This window comes from Aethalodelphis obliquidens, unplaced genomic scaffold (assembly GCF_003676395.1).
Source record: "Aethalodelphis obliquidens isolate GAN/ISIS:26980383/991018 unplaced genomic scaffold, ASM367639v1 scaffold69, whole genome shotgun sequence".
Classification (NCBI taxonomy): Eukaryota; Metazoa; Chordata; class Mammalia; order Artiodactyla; family Delphinidae; genus Aethalodelphis; species Aethalodelphis obliquidens.
In genome coordinates this window covers 4198285-4214426 of record NW_020838013.1, presented here as the reverse complement: position 1 = coordinate 4214426, position 16142 = coordinate 4198285, and the positions used below count along the sequence as shown (strand labels likewise).

The 16142-nt window shown below is 40.5% G+C and overlaps 1 protein-coding gene across 20 annotated transcripts in view; it reads right to left on the bottom strand.

The window, feature by feature from the left end:
- Positions 1 to 16142, bottom strand: part of TOP6BL (TOP6B like initiator of meiotic double strand breaks) — a 91187-nt gene that overhangs the window by 10231 nt on the left and 64814 nt on the right. For 11 of the 20 annotated variants that reach the window (XM_027090479.1, XM_027090489.1, XM_027090477.1 and 8 more), the window contains 5 exons: positions 15685 to 15831; positions 11474 to 11595; positions 9127 to 9237; positions 5518 to 5616; positions 345 to 620 (listed from right to left, as the gene is read on the bottom strand). In XM_027090479.1, coding sequence (XP_026946280.1) covers positions 345 to 620; positions 5518 to 5616; positions 9127 to 9237; positions 11474 to 11595; positions 15685 to 15831 — 755 coding nt within the window. The other 9 variants (XR_003429486.1, XR_003429488.1, XR_003429485.1 and 6 more) reach the window with 4 other exon arrangements.

The window sequence follows — 16142 nt, the reverse complement described above, 5'->3', positions numbered from 1 at the left end:
CACAAAACTGCCCAACTGTCTTCCAAAGTAGCTGTACTATTTTGCATTCCCACCAGCAATAAATGAGAGTTCCTGTTGTTCCACATCTTTGCCTGCATTTGGATTTTGGCCCTTCTGCTAAGTGTGTAGTGATATCTCGTTGTTTTAATTTACATTTCCCTGATGACATATGATGTGGACCATCTTTTCATGTGCTTATTTGCTTATCTCATGCCATTTTTCGTGAGGTATCTGTTAAGGTCTTTGACCCATTTAAAAATTTTTGTTGAGTGAATCCACGGCCGAGTGGGCAATTTGAACGCCACCCAGCCGGGGCATGCGGCCAGGGTGCTGCTGGTCCTCACCTGGACGCCAGCCTCTGCCTCTGGACCCGGAAGGCCGAGAAGGAGCCGTGGGTCCGCAACCCTGAGCGCCAGCCATGGGCCCACGCCGATGGATCCGCAAGTCCGAAGCCCCAAGGAGGCGCACCGTGAGCCCGGCTCCTGCCGCCACCCGGCCGGGCCCATACTTAGGCACTTCCTCCCGTCGACTTGCTCGCTGGAGACATTGGGTTCTGAAGGAGATCCGAACTCTTGAGAAGAGCACACACCTGTTGTTAAGGAAGAACCCCCTTCTGCCGCCTGGCAAGAGAAATATGTGTTAAATTCACTCGTGGTGTGGACTTCAGTTGGCAAGCTCAGGCCATGTTGGCCCTACAAGAGGCAGCAGAAGCGTTTCTAGTTCATCTCTTTGAGGATGCCTATCTCCTCTCCTTACATGCCAGCCGCGTCACTCTCTTCCCAAAGGATGTGCCGCTGGCCAGGAGGATCCGAGGCATCAGGAAGGGCTCGGCTGAGCTCCTGCCGCCCGTGACTCTGGATAATACCAGGGAATCTGCCCGTAACCAGGACGAGATCCTGTACAAGGTGCTGCCTGGACTTGCTGTCTCTGAGCAGAGTGTGCGTGTTGCTTTTGTAATTAGTTTTTTTAAAGAAGACTGCATGGCTTTCCTCTGTAACAGAAGTAATATATGACAGAATCAACACATTCCGAAAGTCCTGAGAATAATTTTCAGATGAGGAGACTCCAAGTTTGACTTCACTTTGCAAATTATTCATACGACTGATGATTTGGAAGACATCAGATTTTCTAGGTTATGGGAGAAAAGGATATTTACTGATTATTTTAGATCTTTCTGTACCATTTAAATTTTTTACCATATGTATATTTACTTTTATTTAAAACATAAGGGAAAAAATAAGAGACGACCACTTCAATCAGTTGCATGGAAGAGCCTGGCGCATCCAGCATACAAATCTCTGTCCTTCAGATTGACTTCATCATTAGTGGCAGCAGCAAGTTCCTGTGTGGATTGTGCGTGTCGACAGATTATATAGCTTTTCAAAAACTCAATTGGGATGAAAATAGGAAATCGTCAGGGCTTCCCTGGTGGCGCAGTGGTTGAGAGTCTGCCTGCCGATGCAGTGGACGCGGGTTCGTGCCCCGGTCCAGGAGGATCCCACATGCCGCGGAGCGGCTGGGCCCGTGGGCCATGGCCGCTGAGCCTGCGCGTCCGGAGCCTGTGCTCCGCGACGGGAGAGGCCACAACAGTGAGAGGCCCGCGTCCGGCAAAAAAAAAAAAAAAAAAAAAAATCACTCAGAAAGTCTAGCTTGTAGAATTTATTTTATTCTTATTTGCAAATCATAGACGATGTATCATAATTTATACTTCAGAATTTTTCATTCCAGGACTTTTAAGAGCCTTTTCAATGTTTTTACAGGTATTTTTTATAACTTCCTTGTGGAGATATAATAAAAATAATTCTTTAATGAGAAAAAGTTAAAGCAAAGTTACTGTTATACAGAGATTATACTGTGTTCTTTGTGTGTTAGCGTTAAGTTCTTCATTTGGACACTTTGCCAACAGCCACAATTTAAACGAGAGAATTCAGGGATGTGTTTTTGTCTCCAGTGGAGTAGAGTATGAGCAGATAAAAACCTTGCCCATCTCTTGTAACTGAAAGCAGTTTAAGAGATTTCCAGAGAAATGGAAAGTGCCACCCGAAGACTTTTAGATATTGTGTGTGGTGAAAATGATTAGTAAGGGTGGATACCAATAATGATGTGTCAGCCAACTGAATTGAGAGACAAACTAAAGGGAAAAGGACCAAGTTCTGTTGTTTGATAAATTTTAACCCTTTGGAAAAACCTTTTCCTGTTGGACATCAACTCATTTTTATGTAGACATTGGAATAAAGCTTATCTATCTATGACTATAAAAAAAATTTTTTTTCTTGTTGATTTTTAAGAGTTCTTTGTGTATTTTGGATAATAGTCCTTTAATCAGAGGTGTCTTGTAAATATCTTCTTCCAGCCTGTGGCTTGTCTTCTCATTCTCTTGAGGGTTGAATATTTTTTATGATTCCATTTTATCTCCTTTCTTGGATTATTAGGTATAACTCCTGGATGTGTTATTTTGATGGTTCCTTTCATCTTTAACTTACCAGTTTATTCAAGTAATATTATACCACCCCAGAGATAGCATAAATTCTTACAACTATACATCTCCATTTCTCTCCTCCTGGTCTGTGTGCTATTGTTGTCATACACTTTACTTCTAACATAGGTTATAGACCTCAAAATACATTATTACTGTTTTTGCTTTAAAAAGTTAATTATGTTTTAAAGAGATTTAAATAATAAGAAAAGTCTTTATATTTATCCACATAGTTACCATTTTAAGTACTCTTCATTCCTTTGTGTAGACCCAGGTTTCCATCTGGTATCATCTTCTGCTTGAAGGACTTCTTTTACATTTATATTTCTTGTCTGCAGATAATGAATTCTTTCATCTCTTGTATGTCATAAAAAGTCCTCATTTCATATTTGTTTTTAAGGATACTTTTGTTGGGTAAAGAATTCTAGGTTGACAGGTTTTTTTCAGTACTATAAAGATGTTATTCCATTTTCTTCTAGCGTATATGGTTTCTGATGAGAAACTTGCTGTAATCCTTGTCTTTGTTTCCTTGTTATTACATAACAAGGTGGTGTTTTTTTTTTGTCTCTGTTTGTTTTTAAGATTTCTTTTTACCACTGGTTTTAACCAATTTAATTATGATGTGCCTTGGTGTAGTTTTCTTTGCTTCTTAGGCTTGGAGTTTGTTGAGATTCTTGGATCTGTACGATTAATAGATTTCATCAAATTTGGAAAAATTTCAGCCATTATTTCTTCAAATATGTTTTCTGCCTCTGCTGCTTCTTCAGATTCTCTAATTATACATGTATTAGCCTATGTGAAGTTGTCCTATAACTCACAGATGCTCAATGGTCTATTATTATTTTAACCTCTGTGTTTAATTTTTTTAATTTATTTATTTGTCTGTTTATTTATTTTTGGCTGTGCTGGGTCTTCATTGCTGCGCGCAGGCTTTCCCAAGTTGCAGTGAGCAGGGTCTACTCTTTGTTGTGGTGTGCAGGCTTCCCATTGCAGTGGCTTCGCTTGTTGCAGAACATGGGCTCTAGGCACATGGGCTTCAGTAGTTGTGGCATGCAGGCTCAGTAGTTGTGGCTCACGGGCTCTAGAGCACAGGCTCAGTAGTTGTGGCACACGGGCCACACAGGGATCGAACCCATGTTCCCTGCATTGGCAGGTGGATTCTTAACCACTGAGCCACCAGGGAAGCCCCCTCTGTGTTTAATTTCAGATAGTTTCTATTGCTATGTGTTTTTCCTTAAGTGTCTAATGTGCTATTGATACTATTCGGTGTAACCAGTATAATTTTCACCTCAGAGACATTAGTTTTCACCTTAAAGTTTGTTTCTTTTTTATACCTTCCACATCTCTAACGAATATGTTCAATCTTTCCTCTAGTCTCCTGAACATATGGAATACAGTTATAAGAATAACTGGTTTTTGTCTACTAATTTTATCTTCCATGTCAGTTCTGGATCAGTTTGGATTGATGGATTGATCAATTGATTGAGTTTTCTCTTCATTGTGGGTTGTATTTTCCTGCTTCTTAGCATGTCTGTTTTTTTTTTTATTAGATTCAAGGCAGTATGAATTTACCTTGGTGGGTGCTGGATATTTTTGTATTCTTATAAACATTCTTGAACTTTGTTCTGAGATGCCACTGAATTACTTGGAAACCACCTGATCCTTTTAGGTCTTGCTTCTGCTTTTGAGCTTTGTTAGGCAGAACCAAGGAGTGTTTATTGTAGATGTAATTTTTTTCCATTTCTGAGGCAAGACTATTCTTAGTATTTTACCTGATGCTCCATAAATTATGAGACTTTGCTCTCTGGTTGATGAAAATAGGCACTATTCCCAGCCCTGTGTAAGCTCTGCCTATTGTCCCCTGTAATCCTTCTGAGTGGTTCTTTACCTGGACAGTTTCTTCACATGAATGAGCTGATCAGTACTCAACTGAATACCAGAGAGAGGAGCCTCTGCAGATCTCCAGAATTCTCTCTCTGTGCAGCTCTCTCTTCTCTGGTACTCTGCCCTGAAAGCTTAACCTGCCTTAGCATCCCTGGGTTCCTAGCTTCATCTATTCAACTCAGGGACACCATGAGGCTCTGCCTGGATTCCTTCTCCCTGTTCCACAGTCTCTGTACTTTCTCTAAGCAGTGTGCAATGGCATTCATAGAGCTCACTTCGTTGTTTTCCATCTCTCAGGAATGACTATCCCATCCATTGTCTGAGGCCCAATGTCTTGAGAACCATTGTTTCATATGTTGTTGGTTTTTTTTGTTATTGTCCAGATTTTTGGTTATTTCAGGCAGGAGGGTAAATCTGGTCCCTGTTACTCTATCTTGGCCAGAAGCCGCTGTATAATCATTTCCCTCTTAATCTCTTTTATTTACTCATCTTATACTTTAATTCCAGAAAAGTCGATCCTGCTGATGGTTGCCAAGAGAGCCAGAAAAGTGGGCTTCAGCTGAAACACTACTACTACCTACACCCAGAATCTGGAAATACATAAAATTTCCCAGTTATGATTTCTCTTCACTCATTAGAGGAGCCTATAACTATCTGACCTCCATGAGGGCAGAGACCCCAACTAATGCAACTCTGTATCTCCAGCATCCAAAAGGGTAAATAGATAAAAGTATGTTTTTCATTAGGCAAAACTAAACATAGGAATTCCATCATATCATCATCCTCATAAAAGTAGCTATGTGCTTAGCAGTTTACTTACATTATCTTATTCAAACCTCACAATGATCATTTTAGGTGTGCATCATTCTTATTTTACTGATAAAGAAACTGAGACTGGGAATAAATAGCTTTTATAATAATACCATGCAACTAGTTTGTGGCAGAAATGGAATTCAAGTGACATCTCTAACCATGCTCTTAACCTCTATGTAATACCATGTTCTATAAAGTTTTTCTAAACCATAGGCTTCCTTGCTAAAAGGCTAACCTCAGATTGTGCAGTCTAAAGTACTACACCTACCCATTGTGTACTCAGGGTTCTCATACATCAATATGGAAGATTTCCACCAACGTACCTATTATTACTTTACACTTACCTGCTTCACCTCACGTGAGCAGTGGTGAAGAAATCGGTTCTGGGTGATCTCATGAAATGATTTATGCAGCTTGGTCCCAAATTCCTGTGTGTCAGCTGCCTAAAATGGGCCAGAGACAGAATATGTTGAGTTCCAGTACTGGCAACCAAAGGGTAAGTACCCACAGGAAGTTTACATGGGGAGAGATCGAGACTAATAGAAAGGCAAACCACTGACATCCTTCATGTTGTGTTAGAAGTTTCCTTAGTTCTTGTGGACACAGGATAAGTAGAAAGAAGGTCTGGGATACTTGACATGAGACAGGTAGTTGTGGCTCCCACGTATCTTCCAATTTCTGTTACCTAAGCAAGGTCTTTCAAACAAGGTCTTTGTTCTCCTATCTCCATAGGAGATAAATATCCCAGAGATCCATCTGTTCGTGAAGAGGTTATATTAACTGCTCTCCTCTAAAACAAGTTCCAAAAGAGCAGAGGTTCTACTGAACAACTAAGGCTGGTATAGGAACTTTTCCCCAGATAAATCTTTCAGGGAGGAAAGGAACAGTAATTTAGTTTGCATCCATTAAGAAATGGGTAACAGCCTCTACTTTTTAGTATAGAATTGTATTGATAGGATATTAGAGTTAAAAGGGGCCAGAGTAATCACCTAATACAACACACTAATTTCATTTCATTTCATTTTTATGTATGTATGTATGTATGTCATGAAGGAAAGCGCAGTGTTTATTGTAAGGCACCATACAAGGAGTCCAGGGTAGCTAATGCTCAAAAAAACCTGAACTCCCTGATGGGTTTCAGGGGGGTATTTTTAAAGGCCAGGTGAAGGAGGGAGTCTCAGGTTATGTGATCAGCTCATGCACAATTCTCTGATTGGTGGATGGTAAGGTAACAGGGTGGAGTCACAGGAGTTAACATTATCAGTCTTCAGGCTCCAGTAGGTCTGGGGGCTACTGCTCATGGTCATCAAGTAGTTAGAATCCTCCATTCGGTGAGGGTTTTTAAAACATATATAAAACAACTCAGGAAATGTGCATCATATACTGTTATCTAGGTACCTCAGAGAGGAGCTAAAGCAGAGGACACGGGTGGAGGGGTCTTACCCTTTAGGAAAGGCCCCATAGGCTCCTGCTCAGTTACAGTTTCATGCAGCTTTCCATAATTCTATTTAGAACAAAATACATATGCATGCTCGAGCAATGAAATATAAATTGCATAATTTCAGTAATGCCACATACCACTTAAATGCTCTTATATTTGCATTTAAAACTGGCACCACACAGAATGAAAATGAATGATAAAATTTATACAAATAATGTAAAATTTTAATTTTTCTTTTCTTAGAACATTAACTAGCAAATAAAAAACACCAGACAAGTCAAATGAAACTGCAGAAGAAATTTAAAAGCTTTATTCTTTACGGCTTCCCCCCTTTTTTGCATTTTGCAAGGGTCCCCAAAATTGTGGCGCTACCCCTGACTATAAAGGAGCAGCCCTGGGGAACTTGGGGATGAACACACTAATTTTATAGATGAGACAACTGAAATTCAAAAAGGAGAGGTGACCCACCCAAGATCTCATAGCCAGTTAGTATGAAAGTTAGGGCTGACTTTCACTGTGCTACCCATGTGACCCAGAAAGTTGAAGCTGTGAGAAGATGCACTAGATTATAAAGGTGTTATACATTTTGACCCATTACCATTTATAGAAATTTATTCTAGGAAATAATTCAAAAGAAGCAAGCGATCACATATAGGTATTAACTGAAGCACTATTTGTTGGCAGAAAAAATGTAAACAACTTAAATGTCTGTCATTAGGGGAATGGTTTATTAAATTAGATTAAACTAATATAGGTGAATATTGGTTAACCAATACAAATTTTAAGACTGTTGAAATAGGGGAAAAGGTCAAATTATATATGAATATAAAATACTTTGGTTATGACTATATAGTATAATGTATATGAGATAATATGCAAAAATTAAGTGATAAAGTTTATTAGTTATTATTTTAAATTTTATGTATATTACACTATCTTTTCAAGAAAAAAAGTACAAAAAAATGAAGTGACATGGAAAGAATGTGTTATCCCTCTGATAATTTGGTCAGCACACACTGGAAGGAAGGAAGGAAAAAACCCAACATTTGTTAAGAATCTACCATGTGTAAAAATGGGCAGAAGACCTAAATAGACATTTCTCCAAAGAAGACATACAGATGGCCAAGAAGCACATGAAAAGCTGCTCAACATCACTAATCATTAGAGAAATGCAACACAAAACTACAATGGGGTATCACCTCACACCAGTTAGAATGGGCGTCATCAGAAAATCTACAAACAACAAATGCTGGAGAGGGTGTGGAGAAAAGGGAACCCTCTTGTACTGTTGGTGGGAATGTAAATTGATACAGCCACTATGGAGAACAGTATGGAGGTTCCTTAAAAAACTAAAACTAGAATTACCCTATGACACAGCAATCCCACTACTGGGCATATACCCTGAGAAAACCATAATTCAAAAAGACACTTGCACCCCAGTGTTCATTGCAGCATGATTTACAATAGCCAGGTCATGGAAGCAACCTAAATGCCCATCGACAGACGAATGGATAAAGAAGATGTGGTACATATATACAATGGAATATTACTCAGCAATAAAAAGGAATGAACTTGAGTCATTTGTAGAGACTGTCACACAGAGTGAGGTAAGTCAGAAAGAGAAAACAAATATCGTATATTAACACATACATGTGGAATCTAGAAAAATGGTACAGATGAACCAGTTTGCAAGGCAGAAATAGAGACAAAGATGTAGAGAACAAATGTATGGACACCAAGGGCGGGAAGCAGGGGTGGGGGAGGTGGGGGGATGAACTGGGAGATTGGGATTGACATATATACACTAATACATATAAAATAGATAACTAATAAGAACCTGCTGTATTAAAAAATAAATAAAATTCAAAAAAATAAAATAAAATACTAGCCATCGCATACTACTTAAGACAATTTAAGATGAAATGTATTAAAACTTTAGCATTAAAAAAAAAAGAATCTACAATGTGTTATGCAGGTTCACACTTAGCTCTCAACTTCATAATAACCCTGTCAGGTACTATTATTTTTTTCTAATTTGTAGATGAAACTCAGAGAAGTTCAGTACAGGCCTAAGTCCACCTAGCTAGTAAACAAATGAGCCAAAATTTGAACTCAGGCCTTTGATTCCAAACCTTGTTACACTATTCCATACTGCCAAACGCATGTAATGCTTATGGTTGCTCAGTTATTTTCAGTATATTCTGTTGCCATGAGGTAATAGAACATTCTTCAATAAGAAATTGGGAATCACTGATCTAATCCTAGCTCTGCTTATAACTACCTGTATGATAGAAAGGAAACAGAAATTTTAAATAACTCGTTTTCTCATTTATAAAATAGTATATACATCACTATCCATTCAACAAACATTTCTTAAAACACTTACTTATGTAGAATCATAGGAGGATCAAAGTAAATAAGGTTTCTAAGAGCACTGCACATATTACTAAGATAGGTAGCAGAATGTCATTAAAACCCTGGCACATTTAAGCATCCCCAATCTCTTACTAACTTGAAGCGTCTGGAGGCATGTCTTTCGGAAGCTGCTGCTGGTGCTTCCAGTCATGATACTCATGATGGAATTCACAGCCACTGAGAGTGAGGCCTGTAGTTTCTGATGAGCCTAGAGAATAAAACAAGGAAGGGGGAGGCCGCAGTTTATAATAATACCAAACTGCTGGTTCAGATAATCCCAAAGGGACCAAAGATTTTAGTCAGAGCAGGATTTCAAAAATTCTTCCCCCTCCACCAAAAATACTTACTGAGATCGTGACATACAAAGGACACTTAGACTTATTGACGTAGATACGTTCAGAAAAGACACGCAGTAAGACACTGAGCAACAAAACAGATATATTTATTATTAAAAAACAAAAAGCTTTAAACTTTACTCTTTTAGTATAGTTGTCTTTTCCCTGAAAAGGAGGCCATATGAAGTAAGAAATGTGTTACCAAAAGTACACAGGATGGAGGGATTCAAAAAGTCAGGTAAGGGGCTTCCCTGGTGGCGCAGCGGTTGAGAGTCCGCCTGCCGATGCAGGGTACGCGGGTTCGGCCCCGGTCCGGGAAGATCCCACATGCCGCGGAGCAAGTAGGCCTGTGAGCCACAACTACTGAGCCTGCGCGTCTAGAGCCTGTGCTCCGCAACAAGAGAGGCCACGACAGTGAGAGGCCCGCGCACCGCGATGAAGAGTGGTCCCCGCGGGCTCCCCTGGTGGCGCGGCGGTTGAGAGTCCGTCTGCCGATGCAGGGGACACGGGTTCGTGCCCCGGTCCGGGAAGATCCCACATGCCGCGGAGCGGCTGGGCCCGTGAGCCATGGCCGCTGAGCCTGCGCGTCCGGAGACTGTGCTCCGCAACGGGAGAGGCCACAGCAGTGAGAGGCCCGCGTACCGCAAAAGAAAAAAAAAGAGTGGCCCCCACTTGCCACAACTAGAGAAAGCCCTCGCACAGAAACGAAGACCCAACACATCCAAAAATAAAAATAAATAAATTAAAAGAAGGCTCAACACTAAAAAAAAAACAAAAAAAACCTCTGGCCTGAATCATGAAGAAAAAAAAAAAGTCAGGTAAGAAGACAAAGTGATGTTATAAAGGATTAGGAAATGGAGGAAGAATGTAAGATTTAGTGAAACAGCAGCTCTAGACACATGTGTGGGAAGGGGAAATATATAGATAAGAAAGATATACATTGATGTAAGCTTTTATATATAGGATGGATAAACAACAAAGTCCTGTATAGCACAGAGAACTATATTCAATATCATATGATAAACCATAATGAAAGAGAATATAAAAAAAGAATGTATAGGGCTTCCCTGGTGGCGCAGTGGTTGAGAGTCTGCCTACCGATGCAGGGGACATGGGTTCGTGCCCCGGTCCGGGAAGATCCCACATGCTGCAGAGCAGCTGGGCCCGTGAGCCATGGCCGCTGAGCCTGCACTCCGCAACGGGAGAGGCCACAACAGTGAGGAGCCCGCGTACCGCAAAGAAAAAAAAAAAAAAAAAAGAATGTATATATATGTATAACTGAATCACTTTGCTGTATAGCAGTAATTAACACAACATTGTAAATTGACTATACTTCAATTAAAAAAATTTCAGGCCAAGTGCATGCATGTGCTTTCAATTTATCCAGAACTTATAGTCAATAATATAGCACTTCAATGTGTGAAAGAGGGAAGAAGACATTAACGACACTACAAATTAATATACAAAAATACTTCAAGGTGTCAAACTACCTAGAATGAATATAGTGTCCTGGGTTCAGTGTTTACTGTTCCTCTTTTATAAATGTTTTCCTGTCCCCTGGTATAATGGGAGTGGTGAAAACAAACTAACAGGCAGGCAAAACCAAGCTCATTTTGCTTGTGAAAAAACACACTCACATCGTAAGTCACGTGTTCCGAAAAAAATAAAATTTGTTCACACTCAAAAAAAAAAGAAAAGAAAAGAGGTATGTTATCAGTCATTTTCCCTGGTCTACTGTTCTGCCCATATTTATTCAAACTCACCTACTAGGAGATAAGACTAAGCAAGCTGGTTACAGTGACCCATCTAAGTTAAAGCCCGAGTTCCTAGGCTAGATGCAGTTTATAAGACCAGCCCAGGTGGGGACTTCCCTGGTGGCGCAGTGGTGAAGACTCCACACTCCCAATGCAGGGGGCCCAGGTTTGATCCCTGGCATGCCGCAACTAAGACCCGGTGCAACCAAATAAGTAAATATTTTTAAAAAGATCAGCCCAGATGACCAAAGAGAGGAAGAAGCATTCAGGGAGGAAGGGCTCTCAGGTCCTGTCTGCCATATACTCTATCTTTTTCTTAGAGAAAGGAGAAAGGGAGTTGTGAATTTCTTATTACCTTGACAGCGTGGTGATGCTGCTCCAAGGCCTGGTCCACAGCGACCTGGATGGAATCTTGCACCACACTGTGGCTCTCCGTGAGAATGGCACTGAGATGAGTTGTGAGCAACGTGTGGACTCCTAAGGGGAGGGAAAATGTTGGTAACCTTGAGTGAGAATGACCACTTCAAGACTGCTGTTCATATGCTGTAAGTCAGGGCTGAGAATGGGAAAGAGGCCACTTGAAAAAAGAAGCCACTTCTGCCTATCCAGAGATAATTACTTTTCTAGACAAAAACCCCCAGCAATTTACAAACCTACCCAATTCCCACTTACAAATGAACGAAAGCTCACTAAAATTAAAGTGAAGAATGACATTATTTTTGAAGAATCAAATGAGGGATCCTGTTTAATTCACATCAGAAACAGAAATATATGCCAAATACTATAAATAATGACACTGGTGGCTCCCAAAGGAAAGGAAAAGCCTCCTGGAGAGTATGTCCAACTCTCCTCTGTTCCTATTTGAGCGTCACTGTTATGGTGAGCCACTGCTACTGTCAGGGTATCAATCCTTTTAGATACGCTGTGGCATAGAAAAAGTTAAGGGCTTCCCTGGTGGCGCAGTGGTTAAGAATCCGCCTGCCAATGCAGGAGACACATGTTCGAGCCCTGGTCCGGGAAGAATCCCTATATGCTGTGGAGCAACTAAGCCCGTGCAGCACAACTGCTGAGGCTGCGCTCTAGGGCCTGTGAGCCACAACTACTGAGCCCATGTGCCACAACTACTGAGCCCACGTGCCTAGAGCCTGTGCTCTGAAACAAGAGAAGCCACCGCAATGAGAAGCCCACGAACCACAACAAAGAGTTGCCCCCACTCGCCACAACTAGAGAAAGCCCGCACACAGCAACAAAGACCCAATGCAGCCAAAAGTAAATAAATGAAATAAATTTATTTAAAGAAAAAGTTAAAACTCACAATCTGACAATTGCTGGTATAAGGTCTTTTTAAATGAGGGACTATCTCTGATAAAGTAACCATAGGCACCACTGCTCAGCATCCTTCAGAAAAGCTAACACGTGAGACCGATGGGCAAAATACGTCATTAAACAATATGCCAGCATTGATGATCCTGATACAACCAATACAGGAAGACAAATTTACTTTTTGGGGCACCTGGAGAAAATGCTTCTTAATTAATCTTTCTTCTTTCAGTGTTTTTCTACTCCCTGTATGGTCTGTTCAAAGGTAAAGCTGGCTGGCTTTTCTCAGGGCTGCAATTAAAATGCAAGTCAGAAAAAAAAATGCAAGTCAGAAGGAACATTTTCTACCACAAGGTACCATGACGCTTTCCTGGAAGGGAGGGGAAGAACTGCTCAAAAGGGGTCTGGAACTGGAATCAAGAGAATATAGATTCTAGCATCAATTTTACTATCAACTAATAGTGACCAAGTCACTTCACTTTTCTCATTTTAGTACAGAAAGTGCCTTTATACCACCTGCTCTCATGGGTATTTTGTGCAGATAAACTGGGATAATATATATAAAGTGTTTTGAAATGTACATTGCAATATTCAAAGAGAAAATATCACTATTGCTATGATATCATGTGGTTACTATTTTCTATAGTTTGGTCCTAAGAATAGCCTTAAGAAATCAGTTGAAGCCCCTTTGAAAGCAGACATTTAATTAAAAAGCTATAGTTTCATCCCTAAAACTGCTGATACCACCAGATGCCTTTAACACTGTGGCAAAATGAGTTAATCATAGAAAAGTTACCATGACAAGGTAGGCAGAAGGCCAATTAAGTGATTTTCTTTTTTAAGAAACATGGAAACAGACTGTAGTTCTGCACAAGCTGTTTCCTAAAAGGAGCTCTGGAGAAAGCTTTCAAGGATCTGAGAAAGAAGAGGGGGAAAATAAAATAAAATACTACATATATCTATATCCATGTATCTATACCTACCTACCCTTACAGTGCATCTTCTTCAAAGGCTCGTCCTAAACTCTCAGATGTATAAGGAAATTTTAAAAGATAACTACTATGTTTACTAATGCAGTGATGGATTTCTGTTTAATCCAGTACTGAGTACCACTACCTGAGATGCTGCAGGCCTTCAGAGTCAAGCTAAACAGAGGTGTACAAACTATCACAGTATTATAATAATGATAGTAACCCTGGTTTCTGAGGAAGTATGTTTAATAGGATTCAGAATGTGGTACCAGATTTTATGTCATCCTAGGGAAGACTGAACATGGTGCTCCCTCTAGCAGACCAACCTTAAAAAAAAAAAGAAAAACTGCCAAAGATAGCAGATCTTACATCTTAAGAGGGTCTTTAGACTTGGAAGGGCCTTTGATAGCACCTAGTCTAACAATCTCATGTTAAATATATGAAAAGGAAGGATCAGATGATTTATGCAACTTGCTTTCCAAAAAATCATTAAGGAATTTGGTAGCAGTACTAAAATTAAACCCAGGTCTCTTGATTGTACCCTGAAGTCCTTTCCACCATACTAAGCTGCTTCTGAGTCTTTGTCCATGCCAGCACAGGTGGGATAATAGCCCTAGGCATTCTCACCTTTGACCTCCTTGCTGGAAGCCTCATTAGTTGAGTCTCTTCTATGTTCCCATTCCAGGGCCTTAATGAATGGAACAGTGGGGCACCAGAGAACACCAGCTCCTCAAATAAAAGAGTTACAAGCCAGAGCCCTGGAAAGCAGTGCTTCTCTCCTAAAGAATATATACATGATGGAAAAAGGTAGGAGAGGCATGCAAGGCTGGCAGTAGAAAAGAATCCCACAGGTTCAACAAATAGTTGGCAGCAATGTGAGAGGTCTTCTGATCTGGTGTTGTAAGCTGTCTCATTTCTCTTATGACTCAATGGAAGCAGGGCCACACCAAATAGCACTGGAATGCCTAGAGAGTAAAGTCCCAAGAAAAAACAGTCGCCCACAAAGAAAGAATAACCCAGAAACATATCAGGAACACCAAAAGGAAGGCTTATGAACATTTCCCCAGACATTTATAAGCTCCACTTCTTGCTTCTTCCTTCAAAGTTTAGGAGGGCACTGAGAAACACTTAAATTTATGTCTCAGGCTTTATTGGATTAAAATGCATAAGCCGGGCTTCCCTGGTGGCGCAGTGGTTGAGAGTCCACCTGCCGATGCAGGGGACACGGGTTCGTGCCCCGGTCCAGGAAGATCCCACATGCCGCGGAGCAGCTGGGCCCGTGAGCCATGGCCGCTGAGCCTGCGCATCTGGAGCCTGTGCTCCGCAATGGGAGAGGCCACAACAGTGAGAGGCCCGCGTACCGGAAAAAAAAAAAAAAAAAATGCATAAGCCAACTCTCATACTCAGTGGTTTTCAAACTTTACTATGTTTAGGAATCACCTGAGAATCTTGTTTAAAATGCATATTCTTGAGCCATACCAGATTTTTACATTAGCAAAACAATGAGTTAATCCTTGCCCAGGAAGCTGCACATTTTCAAATACTCCAGGTGATTCTGATGCGTGTGTTTCACAGACCACAGAACAGTGAAATCACTGCTTTACCACTAACAGAGAGAACCTTCTGATAACAGGTTATCACCTATCTGCTAGATAAAGGCCAAAGGCATTTGTATGCCTGAACAAGGACAATTTCTCCCTTTCCAGAGGTTGATGTGGCAATCACACAAAGCCATTCATACCAATGTACTCCCACAGCACCTCTGTTCAATCTGAGATGTTGCATTAAGGCCAAGTAAAACTGATAACTTTCTTGATTCCACTTGGAAAAGCAGTAGGGTGGTGAACAGTTCTCAAGCCTGAAAAGCTTTAAAAACATACTGATACCTGAGGCCCACCTCAATCCAAGGAAATCCAAATCTCTGGGGGGTGAGGTTTGGGCATTTTTTAGAAGCTCCCCAGGTAATATATTGTGCAGCTGAGGTTGAGAACTACCCATCTAAGGTAATATACTCTGGAGGAACCAACAGGAAGTGTCTGCTGATTTCTGGTCAACCAAATCTGGGAATGTCATCATCTAAGTGATGCTTCAAGATATAGATCTTTCGCATAGAGCATATAATTTTTTTAACTTATTTAAGCAAGGTTTTTCATTGAAATGAGTTATTTTACAGAAACACATCTATTCAGATTTATGCATCATGTAAAGTCTCCTTTCTTTATTCTCTTAACATTTAAGCACACCCAAGCTGGCAGCCCCACTCTCCTATACCTACCCCAGAGTTCCATTTTCTGGACTGGAAATCCGCTGTGGAAGTCCACAAAGAGAAAAAGCAGCAGAGTTTGTCCCTGGGGGTCCATATTCTGAGTCTGATCCCCCTCACTGGATTCCACCTGATAACTCACATCTGGAAGCACCAAATCTAGAGGACAAGATATTACAGAGTATCCTAAGTAAAGCCCTCAAAATGCTAAGTGAATGAAGAACCTATACCTCAAACAAAGAGGGATCTGAGATAAATCTAAATTTGAACACTCCCTTCTCCTCCTGAATCTGTTTCTCTACCCACATGATAAAAGTAAATAATAGTGACTCACAGGAAGAACATCAAAATAACAACTGGGTGTATAAAATGCAAACCAAACAGCATTCCTTAGAATTTACTGGGAAGTATTATACAGTAAATTCATTCACTCCTCATGTAACTTTCTAAGGTAGGTATCACTAATAAGA